Source organism: Trichoplax adhaerens, genomic scaffold (assembly GCF_000150275.1).
Source record: "Trichoplax adhaerens TRIADscaffold_2 genomic scaffold, whole genome shotgun sequence".
Taxonomy (NCBI): Eukaryota; Metazoa; Placozoa; class Uniplacotomia; order Trichoplacea; family Trichoplacidae; genus Trichoplax; species Trichoplax adhaerens.
Genome location: NW_002060944.1, coordinates 1,719,046 through 1,739,863, shown reverse-complemented (window position 1 = coordinate 1,739,863; position 20,818 = coordinate 1,719,046). Strand labels below are relative to the sequence as shown.

The 20,818-nt window shown below is 32.2% G+C and overlaps 3 protein-coding genes across 3 annotated transcripts; 2 read left to right on the top strand and 1 right to left on the bottom strand.

Moving 5' to 3' along the window:
* Positions 1-8,884: 8,884 nt before the first annotated feature.
* On the top strand, positions 8,885-10,009 carry TRIADDRAFT_53040 (uncharacterized protein; the record flags this gene model as incomplete). The annotated part of the gene is made up of 4 exons (XM_002109757.1): positions 8,885-8,983; positions 9,096-9,168; positions 9,680-9,783; positions 9,944-10,009. The coding sequence occupies 4 exons, from the start codon at positions 8,885-8,887 to the stop codon at positions 10,007-10,009; spliced, it is 342 nt and encodes a 113-aa protein (XP_002109793.1).
* A 457-nt stretch (positions 10,010-10,466) lies between these two features.
* On the top strand, positions 10,467-11,532 carry TRIADDRAFT_53039 (uncharacterized protein; the record flags this gene model as incomplete). Its single annotated transcript, XM_002109756.1, has 5 exons — positions 10,467-10,529; positions 10,849-10,908; positions 11,060-11,123; positions 11,243-11,338; positions 11,489-11,532. The coding sequence occupies 5 exons, from the start codon at positions 10,467-10,469 to the stop codon at positions 11,530-11,532; spliced, it is 327 nt and encodes a 108-aa protein (XP_002109792.1).
* A 449-nt stretch (positions 11,533-11,981) lies between these two features.
* On the bottom strand, positions 11,982-18,173 carry TRIADDRAFT_53038 (uncharacterized protein; the record flags this gene model as incomplete). The annotated part of the gene is made up of 18 exons (XM_002109191.1): positions 11,982-12,119; positions 12,462-12,644; positions 12,750-12,799; positions 12,863-12,935; positions 13,016-13,188; positions 14,372-14,667; positions 14,759-14,813; positions 14,895-14,976; positions 15,073-15,134; positions 15,367-15,559; positions 15,708-15,755; positions 15,846-15,889; positions 16,026-16,107; positions 16,201-16,321; positions 16,404-16,529; positions 16,814-16,902; positions 17,087-17,205; positions 18,086-18,173. 18 exons carry the CDS (start codon positions 18,171-18,173, stop codon positions 11,982-11,984), a joined length of 2,022 nt encoding a protein of 673 aa, XP_002109227.1.
* Positions 18,174-20,818: the final 2,645 nt, after the last annotated feature.

Here is a 20,818-nt window from a genome sequence, read left to right as displayed (position 1 = left end):
AACTGAAAATTATCTTTTACTGTAACTGTAATCCCACGTTAAAACATTCTAGTATATGAACGTGCCTATAATGCAATTAAAATGGATCTAAATAGCTGTAGTAAAGCACCAGATATTAGGGCAGTAGCTAGCTAGAAATGGTCAAAGAACTTAACATTAGGTTTAATTTCAGATAAGAGAATGTGGATGCTTAGCTTTGTACCGTTCTTATAATTAACTTTTAGACATTGTAGATAGAAAAACATCTACTATCATCGAAAACAATTACAATGCGTTCCAATTGGTACCATACGTAGAGTAAACAAAACTAGAACTTCAGTAATTAGCATAAACACTAACGTCTTGTTTTCGTTATTGACTTGTAAACGTTTAGTATGAATGAGTAGACTCCGTTTTTTTAAGTTTCTCTGTTAATAATTAGTTAATCTTCATCCAATTAGGTAATGAAGTCAAGATTGATTTTATCAAACTAGGTGGAAATTCTATTGGTCGAAACGTTTAAATCACAATTTTATCCTTATGGGTCGTAAACTTCAACTGTTATTGTATGTATATAAATATTTTAACTTAAAGTGAGGCCAGACAGTAGGTAAAGAACAATACGAGATCACAGGATCATCTACGAGACAAATTCCTTAGATGAATGCGTATCAAGAAAATATTTGTGCATTCCATCTAGTAGACTAAACTATCTGTAAAAATATTTATGTAATCATTTTTACTTCTTTATAAAATCTTTGTTATTTTGATAGGGTAGCATCTATTTTAGACACAATTTGGTGAATATCGCTTTGAAGTTTTCCTTAATATAAAAGAATTTGGAAGCTATAATTGGCGAGAGGCCAACTACTTTAATTTTCATATCAAATTTTTACTATAACTGATGAAAATGATATATTCGAAAAATTTAACGCTGAACGCCATAGCTGAACCATGTCAAATTCTTATTAATAACCATGGTCAATAGCAATTGCTAGATCAAGACAGAAATGCTTTCGACATACCGAAGAATTGCCTCAATGTTCACATAGCATGACGTAAATTTCGAAAAGTAATGTTAAATCTATTATACTGTGCTATATGATCACTGTTTAGTGCTAATCCATCTGGTAGTTATGAGCTGTCATTGCTAACATTTCATTAACTTGCAGTCAACTGTACGTACATTGTGAATTATATGATAGATATTAAGATGATATATCTGATATAAATCTGTGGTACAGCATAGTGTCAGCTGGAATTTTTCTATTCCAGGATATATTTGATTACATCAGTGAAAGGTAACGGTCATTCAATCTTAATTGTTAAAAGTTATTCAATGTCATGCGCAAATTATGATACCATGTAACAAATTACTCCATAAAATATTCGCCGTCAGTCAGATTGTGATCCCTCAAGGCTCACTTGCCCTGTTATGTGAATTCATTGTCACGATTCCGAAATGTTACTTGGCCTATAATTTTAAAATTTATTCTATCAATTGGGTCCAATAATAATTGTAAAAAGTTTTTGCTGTACAAAACTGCTCTCTATTATTCTGTAATCTGCAAAATAATAAATGGTATATAATTAATTTATTATAGTTACTAGGCTAAAGTCTGAAATAAGAGTACAGTACATATATTTTAAGAAAGATTATTTGCTAAAGTGAAAGAAGAAAAACTTCGTTTAGTCCTTTCTTACCATACAATGTAATTAATTAAACACTTTCTTAGAGCAATGAAATAGTTTAATATGATGAGTATTATACTTAAAGCACTTGCATAGTCGGCTGAAGCTCGAAATTCAAACCGTTTCTGCCCTTAATTCGGACTTTAGCCGGCATAATACTGTAGCCGGATCGGGTTTTGGCCGTGTAATATACCATATATTTTACTGTACTGTACTTTACGTACAATATGTTGTTTATTATTGTTTATTGATGCTAAACAGGATGATTGTCCATCCAACGTCCACCTCCGACTGTGATAACATCACATTATCACTCCAGATCTGGTGTCGTAAAGATTATCATTAATATTATTAATTATCAAACTGAGTTTAATGGAGACAGGTTTTACTACGGTACTGTTAGTAAACACTCAATTCACTTATTATGTATCACGTTACCATAGACCAAACTATTATTAATTGTTTACAGCTTCGAATATAATGGAAGAAAGGGTACCGATCAATATAAAGTAGAGCAAGTATTAACTCCTTCAAGTAGATCAAGATAAATCTTTAAATTAGTATCCATTGTTAGGATGGTTGTCATCACTACTAGTCAACATAAATCTGCTTAGTTAACAAAATATATCATTGTAATATTTATAATGGATTTGTTCTGACTAGTTATTTAAAGTATCGCCATTGCACCTGGAGGGAAATTACTATACTATGTACTGTAAGTACATTTTGAGTCTACAGTTCCGTAACGACCATAACAAACTAAATAAAAGCTTTAAATTTCTTATGGTCCCTTTCAAAAATCATTTCACCGTTGTATTGAAAAGAAATAATTAAATTTTCGGGAATGTCTGAGATCTCAAACTTTGAACAGAAACAGGATACAGAACCCATTTCGCTTTTGGATATTATACACGAGCGGACTCAGACCGTTAATAAGGTTGTTATGTAGAATAATTAAGTACTTAAAGGCACAAGGATACGTATGTATTTAGCTTACAATTTTCTCTAAATGTTATAATACTTTTGGATTGCAACAGAATGCCTTCATACATCGAACTATTTATATTGGAAAACTAAAAAATTTCGCAACTCATGAAAAGTTGGACGGTAAAGTTGCTATAGCGAAAGATCTACTTCTTAATTAAGTTTGAAGCACTCACATTACAGTATGTGCTTGAATGACTATCTTTATTTTTAACGATAGACTTTTAAAAACATGGTTAACGTTTTGGAGCTAAATTGCAGTAAATTAATGGATAATGCATTGGTTGTAGTGGGTAAAATGACAGAAGCTAGTGATTTTTGATTTGACTCAGGATTACATACTCGGATAGAATCTACTGATATTTAGTTAACACATAAAATCTCACCCAGAAAGTGAAATTTTAAATAATACGGGCGCTACTGTAGCGGGTTCTCGAATTAACAAGTATGCGAAATATCACGCGCAAAAGCTTGTATGTATTCTACTACTCACATTTGGGAATCGCTTTGCCTAGTACTGCACTATATCAGCTACATTCTTCGGCGTAATTTACCAATTTAAGATCAATTCTAGCTATAATAAGCTCTAATTATTTACGTTCATACTTAATGTTTATATTTCACGTAATTAGTTTTCTATGTATGCGTGTAATGGTTATTTGCATTTTCGTACTTCTAAATTGTTCATAGTTTTAAGATCTTCAAATAAGAAGTATAGAAATAGATCAAAAACAATTAGGCACTTACGCACATAACCGATATTAATTACTGCTGAAGTTTAAACTGAAGTTTTTAGTTTTTCGGTATAATTATTTCTGTGCCACGAAAACAAAACAATAAAATATTCCCACGATTTTCATTAAAATTTGTGATGGAGGGTTCGATATCTCAGAGGATTGAGATTTAGTCGCCATTTACAATTATTACAACAAAGGGTTTATAAAAAGTTATGCTTTATTGTAGGTTAGTAATGTGAAGTACAGTGAGGTAGTTACGGTAGATCAGCGTGCAAGCTGTCGTGAGTAACGAGTAGAAGTATTAGACTGTGAGAGACTAACTAGAAGACTAACTGAGAGGCTAATGAACTCTGAGGTAGAAATCGCCGGTATTTATAGTTTTAAAGATAGAGCACATGCAGAGAATAGGATTGTGGAATTAGATACAACATATACCATAACAGGTTACAAAATAGTAGATGATTGTAGAAAACAGCGAGTACCGTAATAACTAAATACAGTAGTCTATATATGAATGTAGAGTAAGCGGACTGTAGATCTATCTAAATATAAGAGCAATACAACATGTCTATATTTAAGAGTAGAATATAGTTACAGTATATTCTAAATACACTACAAAATTGATATAAGAAACAATATCTGTAGAAATTGTATGCAGACGTAGTAAGTATTGAAGTATTAAACTACTTTAAAATTTATGTTGCACCAAGCAAGGTGACCAATGCTTCTTCATGCAAGGGTGGCTACTGATCGAAGAAGCAAGAAAAGCAGTTTTTGGAAAATATAGAGTACTTTACTCTAATGATTGTTATTTGGATATCTGAAATTTGCTGTCATAATAACGGTAGCTCGTCGTATCATAAGTAAATTATAGTGGTAATTTCATACCGTATGTATACATGTGATTAGATATACAACAGATAAAAATAAAATAAAACATTTAGGCTTCTCTTTATTCTCTATGGGCAGTAGCATATGCTGATCACGCATGTGAATAACTTTGGTTAGATTTATATGTGTAGCAATCGGAAATAATTGATCATCGTTCAAACCTCATTAATATTGAAATACAAATAAATATTCGAAATATTTCGTTTGGGTTAGATAAATAATAATAGCTATAAAGCATCTGTACTTAGCAGAGTTTATGAGCTAAATCAGTTAAGATTTTATGATGCAATTACTTGCAAAAGGTAAATTTCTTGTGAAGATTAGAGATATTTTATATTCATACAATTATTCATAGTTAATTAGTTATTGATTACATTAGCATTATCTTTCCGAGATTCTCTTAGACATTTTCTGTAGTTTGAAAGTAAGTAGGTAATATGCATGTTTCAGGTTCGATTGCAGCATACGCATATATAAATTAAATTAAGCTTTTAACATTGATTCTTCTCTAATGTTCTTAGTTTCATGTAGCGGTACACTGTGTATATATGCATTTACAGAAGTGATAATTATAGTTACTTTCATAAATTAAAGATTACTATACAAAATTACTGAAAATTAATGAAATTAATTACGGAAAAGAAGCAATAACGGGAATGCTATTAGTTTACCCTCAATATTGTATTCATCTGGTTGAGGTAAGATTTATTCTTTATGACGATTATGATTAAGTAAAGCTTCTTTATGATTCTGTCTCATATGGTGTAGCTAAACATCGTAACTAAAAAATACTTGAATTACACTGATACTAATGAATTTAATTTGAAGTGCGATTACAACAACTATGAAGTTATGATAAATGATTTGATTGATAATGAAAAAGGGAAAATGTAAGTATGATGACTGGTATATCGACCTGGTTATTGAAATGTATTGATAACTCTACCATACGATCATAAAACTTCCGTTATATTCTCAGATTCGTTAATAAGACTTCATAATGCATATCAAATACTTCTGTACCTACACAAAAGTGCTATCATCAAATTACCTAAAAATTACTGTTTCAGATCATACTCTTACCCATGCTTGGCTTAGTTTTGTGAAGTCATTTTGCTAGCTACCCGTGCATAACTCGTATAATAATTAAAAATTAGGCAGCAGTTAATGTATACTTAAGGACATATTTCTAAATTGCTGAAAGTTTATGTTATAGTAAAATTGAGAAATATCATTATTTGATTTCACCTGAGAGTGTTTATGATATTGCAATTTAATGGTGATATTTACTACTGCCCAACATGCTTTTGCTTACTTGAAATATGTTTAAATTTAGTAATCCTGGTGAACTCTTATTCATTAATTATTAGTAATGGCTACATTATTACTTCCATGTTTACTATTCATACTAATTCGTTCGTATTTGGATCGAAAATGTTAGGGGCTATATTTCAGTTTGTCGGTTCATAATGGCGTCAAGTAATATATCCTTTCCCAAATTTTTAACTTTGTAATTGCGTGGTTGTTACTAGGAGAGAAGCTTGAAATTAATTATGGAAAATAATTTTTACATTTATGTCATTTTGTATGGTCGCAGAAGACCGAACATGAATCCTTATCAACTTTGCTGAATGTAATGTCATACGCATATTTTCATACGTAAAGTTCTTAACTATGTCTAAACCTATAAGCGAGTTTTTTCTCAATGGAGCTGCCACAACATTATTGTGAATCCTCTAGAAAGTAGTGAATATGTATCGCCATCGTCATCAGTAGATGATATTGTAAGATGATTCATAACAATATATTTAATCACTTACGCGTAGTTCTTCGAATCTATCGTTTATTCTAAATTATTGAGGTATTAATACTTATCGGTAGAAAATTGTTTATTAAGCCACCCCAGTTGGAACAATGGCTAACTAGATATAGTCAGAGCAGCTTTTGTATGGTCAGTATAACTGTTTCAGCGATATCTTGTTGATCATTGTCGCAAACTGGGATGGTCTATAATGTTCTTGCATAAAGAACTAGGCTCCGCTTGACTTGTAACAGTTTTTCCTGCGTTAATAATATGGCATACGATCAAATTTCTTAGGTCTTAGAATGTATAAGCTCGTTACTAAAAATTGGAAGATACTTATCAAAAATTCCAAAGGTACAGGTCCTATTTAGAATTATAGGATTAATGGGCAAAAAATTTTGAATACTGTATATTGACCGTGTACTTCGATAGATATTGATAGCTTCCGTAACAGATATCGTCTTCGGTTTAGAGCAACATGGCATCTGAACTCTTACATTTACAGAAAAATGTTCCTAACTTACTTATTGATCAAGGTATCCTTATTATAATTATTAATCTTATATAATTTACTGGTACATAATACTTCGATCTAAAAATGGAAATTCTTTGCTAATATAAAATTTATTTTAATATTCTAAACTCATAAAATTTCATGCTCGGATAGAGTACCTAAAATACATATTAGGGTCACCTCATATGTGTAGTGCTTTAAGCTACCAATCTCGCAATTCGAAAATTTTCGATATAACATTGGACAGTGGTAACAAAGAGTTAAAATAAGTTTATTGGATATATTTCATGTGATATCCTGTCTAGTCTACAATATTAATTATCATAAAACAATTTAGATATCATGATTGTTCGCATAAACGCTTATATTAGTTCTGTTTAAAAAATGTACCAGTTTATAATAAGTTAATCATCACTACTACAAATGTATATTTCTTAAAAGTTCTTAAATTGAAATGCAATGAACAATTTACTAGACGTACATTTGTTGATTGATAGATATTGTCTGGCCTTGTCCTGAGAAACCGCTAGAAGCGAAGTAGAGATATACGCGTAGTAGTAATATACTACAAAAAGAGTAAAATACGACAAGGGCATCAAAACCTAAGAATATTTGGATCACCTATATAATGCAAATAACAATTAGTGGCTATTAAGTAAGATTTGACTTAAAAATTTATAAAATGCGTAAATTAACAGAATTAACGACAAATGATAAAATATAGCTAGCATTTAATTGGTGTAAGTACAGTAATTGTACTAGAGCTGTTAAGATGTCAATAGACTTGCTATTTATAAAGGAATGAATATTCAGTTTTTGGATTGTTCAGAATTTATGAGACCTGTACTAAAATAGAGAATAATAGTTACGGCGTGGTTGGACTATAAATGTATTATATCCATTGTGGATGATGACAGATCTTATAGTGCCCTATAACGTACCGTCTTGTCTATGTAGTACATAAAGTCGACTGTGACTGAGATAATAAGAGCAATAGACAGTGACCTATTAATAAATTTAAACGTGATATAGCAGCGGTAATACTCGTTAGAGTATTTTACTGTACATTTACTATACATGTGAAATACGTGTTTTGTTCGTTGTAACATCACCGTGACTCTGCAACGTCGTAGATTATTTTATCCCGTTACATGGACCATGTGTAAAGTATATGGAGAATTTCAAATATTATATAACTACATGCTTGATATATTCCGCACGACTTATCTACATCTGTGCTTTTATCTACATACTAGTAATGTACTGTACGACTGTGGTCTGTACGTATGTTAGAATATGTATACGGCGAAGAGGCTGCTTTTGCAGTTTTGTTTTTATTAGCTTTTTCGTTACTGTAAATACTCTATGCAGTATCGAATTTGTATGACGATATACAGACGTTAGCGAAATAAAGAGAGAAAATTTTAAAACTCGACAGGCAACCCGTCTAGCTCCTCTCCATCTATGACATATTAAATAGTTCATTATTTTTTTTAGCAAAGCTGGGCTCCTGTAAACTACGTTATAATCTTACGGCATGAATTTATAGGTATAGTTCTATCTTTTTTATTTATTGTTCATAATGGCCATACTAGCTGTAGATTTCGAAAATATTCTATTCGGCAGCAAAGCAAGCTTTGAAAATTTGAGCATGCAATATTGTGTACATGCCATAAACCATACTATCAGATACATCGAATATTGCTACTACTGTAGTGTTGAAGGCTAGATTGTCAATTTCTTTTTTCCGTATCCGGCTTAATCTCGTTTTCGATCGTCATAATGTGCAGTACATTACTCGTAGTGTATACTGTATAGTACGTATGCAGTATATACTGTGCGAGTTAAGAAACTTTAAGAAAGGTTATTGTTATGTTGTCAAGGCAATGAAAGGAAACTTACGTTATAGTGTACAGTTAAAATTTTTCTCACGCGTGGTACAATACTACTTACCGAAAAGCACGCAATAAACGGTACTGAACTACTGATGATCTATGATGTCACAAATAGTGAGTAGTGTACTATGCTTAATATTGCAGTACCAAAAATCGCAAGAAGAGACTGAGATCTCTTTCTAGTGGTCCGTACAACAACTCACCGACAAGTCAACGACAATAAATTGCAATATTATATAACAAAAAGTACCGATGATTTGATTGTTTACTGTACGTACATTGTGCGGGGTCACAGATAGAATCGACAATTTACACCGTACACTTATAATTTGTCCATTACTATATTGTACAGCGTCAATCATAATCCAAAATCTCATCATTTCGCGAAATGGCAAGTATACATCGACCAGACAGTGCCCTTATTTATGATTCACCCAATATTTCTCTTCTTGACATCATTACAGAAAAAAACAAGATTGTGAACAAGGTAGATCCAAAATAATTTTCATATCTTAGTTATTCCTTAAAATTTTGTAAATAAAAGCTGATATACCGTAGCGCTTACTGGCAATCTTATAATCTTGTACTGCTAATTTTAGCGACAAATATTACATCGTTTGATTTACATTGCAAGAATTGCCCCTACAGTTAATAACAAAAAAGAAATTGGAGGTAAATTTAATATTGTTTATCAATTACGGCCAGTACCCCCGTATGTAACTAAGAAAAGTATTCATACGTATACATACAATAGTAGTGGAATATCAGCGCAAGCACTTCCCAAAAAGTACCAGTAGTGCTTGTATACTGCATTTGATACTATAAGAGCAAGTAAATAAACAAATGTTCTACTTCCTTAATAAATGATTACTCTACATTTAGCTTTAGGGCTATCCTATGGTATTTTAGATTAAGTACATTTTAAGAACTTCATGACTAGCAAGAAATCAATTTTTAGCGTTTTAAAAAGTTTATAAGTTGCCTAGAGCTACTACTTTAGCAGTTGTAGTTGGTTATTTCTCATTCATTTAAGTTTATCAACCATTGCTGGTATATGTATCTTTAACCATCGGTTGTTTCTCCCAAATGAGTAACTATATAATTTATAATAACTTAATACTAATTACAGATGATTTAATCCATGACAACGTCTTTATTTTCATAATTATGATTCAATTCTTAGATTATTTTCAAAATCTATTCCGCAAATACGTAACCGATTTTGAAGGCGATGGTATAACAGGATTATTACTTGTTTACCCATATCATGTTATGCATATTCTTGAGGTAATCGAAAGCTATTTCGGTGCTTTAGTAATGTTTGGCTGAAATGTTTATACAAAATCGTAACAAAAATTGGTAGTTGCCTTTTCTTAAACTAAAAATTTAATTTTGAGTGTGAAATATAGTTTTATGAATAATATGCTATTTCATTTTAATATTCTAGGTATCTTCTGAAGCACTAAATGATATCATCAAAGAACAGGAGCTGAGTGAAGCGAATAATACGTAAGAAATTTCTCGAACAAATGATTAATTAATTATTTAACCGATTTTCGAGGATAAAAATAATTTTGATACTTAATAAAATATCTTAAGCTAAAGGTATGATGTAATCGCATCTTAGGCTTTAAAATGACTTATTAAGAGCTCAAACTATATCAGCACTAACAACTGATTAATTTTTTATTACCATAATATAGAGCCGTGATTAGCAATACGAAAGCTTTAACCTTGATTAGTGATGTATCTTATCAATTCGAGAAAATAATTACTTACTACGCGTTTAATGAATGACAAATACTGGTGTACAAATGTGATATAACATTCAACTTTACCGTCAGAACGCAGCATATTTGATATTTACAATTATAATATAACATCATGTATTCTTTACATTCGTATTTTTCCGTAACGGTTATCATATAAGCAATCGTATGTTCTCGTACTGGAGTTATCATATACTGGAAATGCCTGCAATTCAAGTAAATGACTTGGCTAATGCAAATTCTAATGAACCTATAGATGTGATGGTAAGCAATAAGATCTTTGAAGCAATAATTTTGTAAACAGTAACGTAGAATTTACTTATAAATGCATAAATTAATTTAAAATTTTTATATTTCTGCATTGCTAATGTTCGGTGATGTGATCGTGTTTTCTTACTTCTACTATTATTGCATTAATTTAACTGGATTTCTATCCATTCCACTATATCTGCTACATATTGCGTAATTCTTTAGATGTTACTGTAATAATTTGAATGATTGTTCCTCAATGTTATAATGTTGCGTGAGAATTATTACATCTTAATTATATTTAATAACATATCTACAAATCTTTCTGTATTAGGTGCTACAATGCCTAAGAGCAATAACAAAATTAAGTAAACATTTAGTGAAAGTTCCAGAAGTAAGACAAATGTATTTTATATGATTCCGTCGGCATATTTAAAATTATTTTTAAATACTATAGATGATCTAGCTATTTGAATATGATAGAAACATTCTATAGCTCTTACATAAAGTAAGTAAATCCTGTACTTGATTTCTTTTTGAATCAGATCAATCTGCATTCAGCTATTGATGTTCTGGTTGAAAAATCTCCAGGCGACTTATACCCACAAAGTAAGAAATTATTGCTAATGCGGCCAGATAGGAACACTTCATTTCATAAATTGATTCGAATGAAAAGCTCTTTTTATGATTTCGACATATTGAAATATCGGTTATGACGTCAAATCTAGGTGATATCGAAGTTTTACTAAGATCAAATGAGCTATGTGGGGCTGTAGAATATCAAGAGAAGTATTACGCTCCTCTAAATATTATTCTCGATGAGGGTAAGTTATACCATCATTAACCTAGGTCCATGTTACGAATTAGGTGAACTAAAATCTGTCGCATTTTTACCCCATTCAATGAGCTTATACAATAGTCATAAACGGGTAGTAACATTTTGCTCATACGTAATCGTTTTTGATTACACTTAGAGGTTGTTTGGCCTATGCCACGACGTATTTTCCCGCCGAACTAAGTCATGGAGTTTACAAAGTATTTATTTGCTATCGCTCTGTTAGGGAACTTCTTCAATGACCTGACACTAAATAAACTTTGATGCTGTTTCTACATCCTACATACATGTCCATCTACTTGAAATCCGTTAATAATAATATCGTTTATTTAAGTAATTACTGTTAATATTAGCTCGATGTTTTTTAAGTAGTAAGAAGATGTTGGATCAATACATAGTGTAATTAGATTTTACTGCAAAGAACAGAAGTTTTTACATCATTGATAGTCTAACTTTTGCATTTATTGCTAGAAGTGTATTTAGATGAGATTGCTATATTTTAGTAATTAATTGCAATAAAAAAAAATAAAATAAAAACTATCGTAACGTATTAGCTTCAAATATTACGTATGCATTAAGCAAAATATAATATTTATGACCGTTAGTGACGTACTCTGAAGCTTTTTTATTTTCTAGCATCTTACAGCATAACAGAATTTGATATTATCTTGTAATATCCTATTAACTATAGCAAAAGTATTACTTCCAACTGCAAAGATTGCAGGTTCTTTACTGCTATTTTGTATATTACATACAACATTCGCCAGATTCTTAATGGATTTTCACACATTCACAGAGCAAAACAATAAAATATCAATTACCAGTAATCTGTAATCATAACATATCATCGCTGCGATGATAAGTATAAAATTAAAACTAGCACATACATAATCTTACAATAGTAAAGAAGTTGATAATAGTATATTTTACAGTTACTAGTACTAACATCAGTCGAAATAAGTAAATAAAATTTAAACGTGGTTATATATGCGCAATCTCATTTAGAAATAGTAAAACTGGTCATTAAGATCTAAATTCTTAGTTAAAATGCACAAGGTAAATACTTTGATTGATATACGATTATTTCATTAGCATTACTTTATAAATTATACCTCTGAAGAACCACCACCAGTATTCCTTGATTGTATCTGAATGGTCGTTGGCTTTGATCTAGCGGGGGCAGAGACTGCCCTACCGCAGTGGAGGTTATTGTTTTGAACAGATAAGACGCTGTCTACGCTATTAGTATCTGAAGTGCCATCCGATGCAACATCGATCGTCGAACAATTTACTGACTAGATGGCATATAATTTGTAGATCAGGAGATTAATGTCCAAATACAGAAATGACTATCAATGGATTGATTGATGTGTAACCTACTAGTTACAGTATATACTTACAGTGCATCGCGTACTGCAATTATAATCTGTTTCATCTGTTGGGACATACACTATGATTTAGAAGAGATCTTAGTGCGGTAAGCGTAGTAATAGTCAATTTGATTAAATATTACCATCATAAGATCTGGGAGAGTCGTGAACAGTTACAATTGCTGATGGCGCACCCTCAGTGTTATCGATATTTTCCTATAATATACCGTATCAGCGAACTAATTAATAATTCATTTATGTTGAAGGAATGGGCAACAATAGCAAAATCGAGGTACCTTATATGAATAGCCTTCGTTAGTATTTTCGCTTGTTATGTCTAATGGGGCAATAACTTGCGTCACAGCAGCAGCTTGCCAAGACGAATCGGCATCAATAGTTCCTAAATTGGCATCGGTGGAGTGACGTCTAGAGATGGCCTCGCTAGCTTTCCCTCGGTGTCTGCTATCGCCTGTTGTACAAATTTTGATAAATGGAGTAAATGCTTTCGATTACTTGCAATGCTACTTGACTGCATGCAAATTCATAATACACGGTGAAAAAAAAACAGTTTCCAAAAATAATGAAGTTTAGGAATATAGCTGCAAATTTAAGATATTGCTCTAACCGCTAATGTACTAATGTTACTGCTAGTAATAGGGACAAGTTGTACGCACTACATTAACAGAATCAACAATAGTTTAGAGATACAGTAAAATGAAAATTTTAATTTCAAACTCAAGAAAAATAAGCATATTGTGCGCACTTTTCTACAGTTACTTAGCATGTATGCTTGATTAATCAGCGTTGACCCAGATATGGCCATGGTCTTGGGAATTTTCATATTAACCACTGTGTACGTACATACGGTGATTAACTTACAGCTAAATACGATATCACAAATGCAGATGCCATTCTTTTAAGAAGTCATGGAACTAAATACACGCATACCAGTCTTGCCAGTAGTTGCTACTAGATTTGTCGTACTTTAATCCCCGTGGGGTGATACACCCGTACTGAATGCACGTTTAATTTCCTAACAAGTGACTCAGTACATGAATGTAATGTAGTATTTCAATCCTCGTAGTACATTGTAAAATCGCATATAAGCAAGTTGAACATGTTGATCAAAGTGATATAGAAAGGTATTCTCATTAGCGTACGACCTACGTAACAAATCGTGTAGTACGTTGTGATAATCCCCATTCTCTGTAAACAAACCTCTTTTTCTCCACTCTTCCGTGAAATATCAGGAAGCGATAATATGACATAACTACAAAGATGAGATTGGGCTTAGGTATGCATTGTTATTAGTGGTAGAGAAAATCTCAACAGAAAGCTTTAATTTTTACTAACATATATATAGGTACGTCTCGCAAAAATATGCTATTCACACTGTTGAAATTTTCTTTAAAGAATTTACTCTAAATTTAACTTCTATCATTGCTGTACATATGATAAAAGTCTACTATAAGAAGCGATTTCTTAATTATCAGTCATAGAATTCGTTTCCGAAAGAGATGAGATGATAAAGCAAAGATTGTTCATGCAAAAACTTCCATGTTACGATCAATAGGGTTGAGCTTACAGTATCAGTTTAATAATATAACTTAATGTATTTTATCAAGTATATTTAATTGTACTACTATTCCTACCTTTCAGCTCCGTAGAGCGATATTTACTTTTACTCTTTCCAGTCTCACTCGAGCTGCCTCTATTAGTAAGTTCCTCTCTTTCTGATACTTCACTCGTGTTATGAAAGATAGTTTCATTGTAGTTTGTATCTTTATCAGGAGGAACAGTAATACTAATCTTGCTGGTACTTCTTAAAATAGCAGAATCTGTTGTGGAGTATTTCTTTCCAGCTGATTCTATTTTACTTTCTGTTAGGCATTCAGTTTGAATATTGTCTGCTGATGTAGATTCCTCAACGGACTGGATTAGCGTCAAGCTAGTTATAATCAACGGAAAATCAATGATGCATTAATTACATATCAATCCTTTTTAAATTTTGCCAATTATAATACCACAATATCTCATACCTTGAAAATCGAGGTTCTGTAGAACAATTCGAGTCAATCACGGTTACTCGGGTACCTATTTGTCGTGAAATGGTTGTACTATTACATTTATTATCCCAATTAAGATGATGACGTAAAATCGCTATTAAAGTCTTACCATTTGATTTCGTTGCTTTTGAGCCATTTAAAATCTCAACTAATGGGGTAGGTTCGAATCCATTGCGATTATTACGAGATTTCTAGCGTTGTAAATTTGGTTTAAAGCAGTATTAGGTTATAAACTAGCATGCTACTAGCACAGAATTAGGAGCTAAGTAAGGTTGATGTAAGCGAACCTGCTTATTCTTAATTTCACTTTTGTGGCGATAAGCCTGAATGCCAAGTAATGCCCGAAATGCTATGCGAAAATATTTACGATAATCGTGTACATTAAATTATTGTCAATTAACTAATTTCAGAGTTAAGTGATATTTCAAATAAAGCAATTACTTACGTGATCGGCAAATTGGACAATTGTTAGACTGGTAACGTAGAGAATCAGCTATTATGGGATAGACGGCAAATTGTTCATTAGCATACTATCAGATTCCTTTACATTCTATACACGAATTGTCGTGAAATTTATTTACCACATTCACTACATAAACACAGGTGTCTACAAGGAAGAATGATTGTATTTCTTTTCTTGCTTAAGCAAACGACACAATCATCGGACGCATCGTCTATTTGATCACCCGTAGCATCTCCGGTTTCCTCATCCTCACGAATATTTTTATTCTCTATGCCGTAAATTTCTTGGATTAAGAACCAAATTCCATCAACCTGTTATAACAAAACTTTTAATTTGACATGTTCGGTATGGACTGATGAATTTTAATACACATATGGTAGACAAGGGCTTACCAGCTTACGTAAACTGATATACAATTTTTAAACATCAAAACAAGTAAATTTACATTTAATAACTTACCATCTGCTTCTGTTTCAGGGGCTTCACAGTATATATGTCGCCTTGGAGCTATTTCAAATAGCAAGATATTGAGAATTCACGAAGAGATAAAAATTTTACAAAGCTAGATTTATCATAGCTAATTTATTAAAAACTTACTTTCTCAAAAGTTGCAAACGTCACTTGAGAATGATTAACAAGGTCTATAAAATACAAACAATATCATTGCTATCTAACAGATATAAACTAAGCCTAACCATACAATGGTGTAGTACACCATTGTTGAATAACACTCAAGATGAAAATGTATTTATCATTTCTAGTAGCCATTAATTTTACCTTCATTGTCGTCAGAATCTATTTGAATAACTACAGGATAGACGATATTCCCTTTGTCGCCCATGGGTATTGAAACAGTAAGCTATTTGAAGTAAAAATAGCGCGCGTGTTAATCCAATGTTGTATATGACTGCAAGTACAGCAGTAGCCATGTCGACACAATTACGGTAGTTACCTCATCATTTTCGAGATCATGAAGATTGATAGAATGTTTTCTAGACTGATTAAAATGTTGATTCGATCCCTTTTCATAGTAAAACTTGGGAGACGCCAAATTTTGAGATTTCGGTGTGTATCTGTGTATCACCCATAATAAATTTAGATTAGTATTAATTAAATAATATATGCGAAGGTATGGTAGTATAGGCTAAAAATTACATCAGATTTCCATTAGATATTTCCTCTTTTGCGATGTAAAAAATTCTAATCGCGCAATTGATATCAGCATCGAAGGTAAATTCAAGGTGGTATCTGTTATTTTGATCCCTATCTGTCTCTGTGCATCTAAAAATTAACGAAGATTAATGTTTTATTAATAGATAAAATTTAGCTAAACCGCTTAATATCACTAAAGGCTACTAACGATACTATCAGTTTCGGAATTAGAGTTCAGTATCTAGAAATTCTTATCATATACTTAATTTATCAACTTTACAATGAAGTTGAGATCTTTCCTTCGTACATTATACTAAAACTATATCGTCAAGTCAAAACTACCAAGAAATTATCAAAGACCTTTTACGGGGGGCTATAAATCAATAGCAAATATTGATCTAACACTGTCCTACCTGCTTAATTTTAAAGAATCCTTCCTGACATGTATTAAACTTCGTAGGGCTTTATTTGGTTCATTAGATTTCGGAACGCGATAAGGAAACTAGAGAATTTTGTGTATATATATATTTGTCGTTAATTCGGAATAGTGAAATCTGTATTGCAGCCTGTCATCTATTAACAATACTTACTACATAGAAACTAGAGAGTTAGAAGAACGAAATTCCTTGACAGAGCTGAACAGATATAAATTAAGTATACAAGTAAATATTTCAATTTAAGCATACCGGAGTAGGATGATTTCCCAAGAATCTTAGATCGTTGGAATTTCCAAAAAGGAAACCTTCAGGCTGATTAGTTTCGAATCTTTCTCCACCTAGTACGAAATGGTTGCCAAAGTAACATCCTAGTTGATACAAAAAAGGTTTGTTAGCGATGATGAATACTGCAGTTCTAATACCTGATATCTAAAATACTGTAATATCTTTGACTGTAATTTGTAAATCACGACGTACAACGATAAAAATATTGTTGCTGCATTTTTGTACAGTGCGAAGGTGTACGACTACTGTACTGTATGTAGTGTACAATACAGTACAGTATAAAGTAATTTACACATTTTACAGTATGGTACCAAAACACGTACTGTATATGCACGGTATGCACTGTACTGTATAACTGTACACTATCCAGTATAGCAATTAACCAGTATCGCTCAATCCAGTACTACATGTACTGTACATATTGAATGCTTTTAACTATTATGAACAAACGGAGATTAGATTAATTGACAGTAAATAAATATAACTTTAACTCGAAAAGACTCAAACATAATTTATGTGATATGGCAACTGGCTCGTGGAGGCCCATCATCGAGTTACTAGACGTCGATTTGCAATACTAATTACAGTCTCTAACGTAGACAATACAGTAATGTGCAGCATCATAATTTCGAATGAAAAAATGGTGATCAGCATTTTGTTACAATTTATAATATTAGTACATCATTTTAATTAATGTAGCGTTTTCTATGCTTTGTACAGAACGTTTGCTAAATATTGTCTATACTGTACTGTACTATGCTGATAATGCTCCATTGCTAGTACATATTCGTTTACTGTACTCCACCGTATTTTTCTTGGTTAGGAATAATATTTTATGGATTAAAATTTTTAAATTTATAGCAGGGTAAAGTTATCAGGAACAGAGGAACACTAATGTTCTTTATTAGGTATCTAGATTTAAAACATAGGTGCGTTCGTAATAAAGAATCTCGACTAACGTACCTGATCCAGAGTTCGATTTATTTAGTCGATTGCCTCCTTGGTTGGCTTCTTCGTCTTGGCTAATCGGGCGACTTTGTAAGATTCCCATCCTAACAGTCAGCACATTACCATCATACAGTTATGTTTCTTTCTTTCAACCAAGGCGTTCTCAGTACGCTTGCAATATAACACAATTTTTGACTTCTTTTTAAGCCTTTAAAAGTACGCGATCACGAAATATAGGTGAAGTGAATGACAATAATTTTTTAGCGACACATATTTTTATACGAGTGCTCTACTTCGTATGATTTATACAGTAGTCTTTTAACCGATATAAATACAGTAAAAGAAAATACAAGTAAATAATGATACAGTATGAGTATCAGACAGTACACTACAGTACAGTACAGTGCAGTACAGTACAGTACTTGTACACGTCTGCTCGGGACTTCCACAGTAACTTGAGTTCTAGCAAGTCGAACTGAAAGGAAAGAGCGACTGGTAACGGTCGTTCAATACTGGACACTCAGTGTGTACAGTACAGAATACTAAAAATGATGACATGATTATACTCGCGTTCAAATACTGTACTGTACTGTCAGTACTTTATAGTACGGCGCCTATCAATTCACTTTAACTGTACTGTACTGTACAGCGCACACTCAGTGTACAGTACTGCATCTGATTTAACGTGTATTGTACTGTACTGTATTGTTATCACACCGTACTGTACTGTACAGTGTACAGTGTACAGTACAGTACTACTATAGTACGGTACATAGTACTGTACTTGCTCGTACTTTTCTAAAAATGCAAACAATTACAGTACTTGACCTTTTCTTGGGCCATTTTGACTATTTTGCATATCTGAAACCGTACTGTACACTGCGCAATTCACCATCACATTTTCAATACAGCAACATACTGTAGTACGCAGATTCAGTACCAATCCGTTTGGCATTTATGAGCACTGCACTCTGTTAATAATGTCCAAAACATTTGAAATCAAATTTTCGCCATTATAACAAAAATATTCTTGTATGAACTATAATTAATTATTACTTATGAATACTTCGTATTCTTCGATGAAGTCAGTGTTACAGCTTAAACGCTGCTTATCAACTCAAGGGGTAGTTACTAGTCAAGAAATGGTAAGGAAGAGACGCAAAAAAGTACCTAACGAAACCGACGAAAATGATCTGGAATTTTGCTTAAGTCAGTAGCAGTAACCAATAACTTGAAGCTCTCTATTTATGATTACTTATTCGTTTTTTAATTTACGGCTAACTGTAAATACTGTAGTTAGATAAATTATAATTATTTAAATTAATACTGGTCTACAGTATGTACCAGACTAGAATTTCTAAGAGGATTTCTCTTAGAAGTTCCTCATTCGACAGTGTACTGTAAGATGGAATACTCAACATACAATTTCATCTATCCGATTCATTCAATTTCGCATACGCGTATACTGTTGTTCTAAATTTGTCAGCTACAGAATCAGCGCGATTAAAGTATACCCGAAGCCTAATACGAGAATGAAAAATCACTCGTTGATTACAAATGTTAATATTTTGATTGGTGTCGTGTCATGAAGCGACTTTTCCCCCATTGCTTTCACTATCTAATGCTTATCTTCCACGTATAGTACTGATAACTAATGTTTACGTAAACTGACTGTTTTTCAATAAAGCTTGGGTTCAGTTTTGTTTAAGAGAGACTGGTGGTGTTACTGTTCCTCATAATGATAGGAGATCGTCAGTAAGCCACTTTAGAGTCGTATTACATGTAGGTAGATTTCAGGAAGGACAAACCCGACAGTGTAGCCTCATCGATTTAGTTTACTGAATAGTTATATTTTTCTCGCGTTTTTACAATTTCAACTATGAAATTTTTAATTAATTTAATATTCATTCTCAATAGATGACGATAGTTTGCATGACATAATTGCTGCCATCCAGTATTTGAAAGACTGTACTAAAGGACATGGCGCGTATACTCGTAAATCACGTCCATACCCAATTATTGTATTCAAACATCAAATTTATCGCATAATCTCCGACAAAACTTTGGTTGATCGCCAGCTGGTAAATCCTAGAAATTAAATTAATGTATGTAGATTATACCTTTTATAGGGTTTATAAATAGCTAGAAAATTGAATCAAGCCTTGATCCGAAAAATTGATTTCAATAGCAAGATGATATCATGAATAACAAATATGCGCATGCAGTACGTATGTACATTGTACATACGCTCGTATATAGTATGCGTCTTACTGTATTTCTATTCTTTCGCTCTCGAGAACGATCTTCGTATTCGAAATGTTATCCGTATGTTCAAACTTGGTGAAGGGGCTGACGAATTTTCGATCCTGACCACAGAAGACTACACAGATTGCATCAAAAAATTAATAACCAAAGAAAATAAATCATCCATATGTAATGATAGCTAGACGGAGATTATATTTATATTCATATATTGTGTTAGACTCTAGATTGTATTACTTAAGATATGGCATTTAGTGTATTTAGTACACAAGTATAGGTACGATATACGGTAAAGCGTAGCAGAAATGCTATTTTGATGTAAGCTATATCTGCTATAACTTCATGTAATGCTTGATTCTTAGACAAATTTCTTCATTGCGTCTTGCCGAAATGTACTGATGTCAGTATAAATAGGGAAACTTTATTTGATAAAATCGGGCTGTCTGAGCAGGACTTGACGTAAGTAATAAATGAAAAGAATACCTA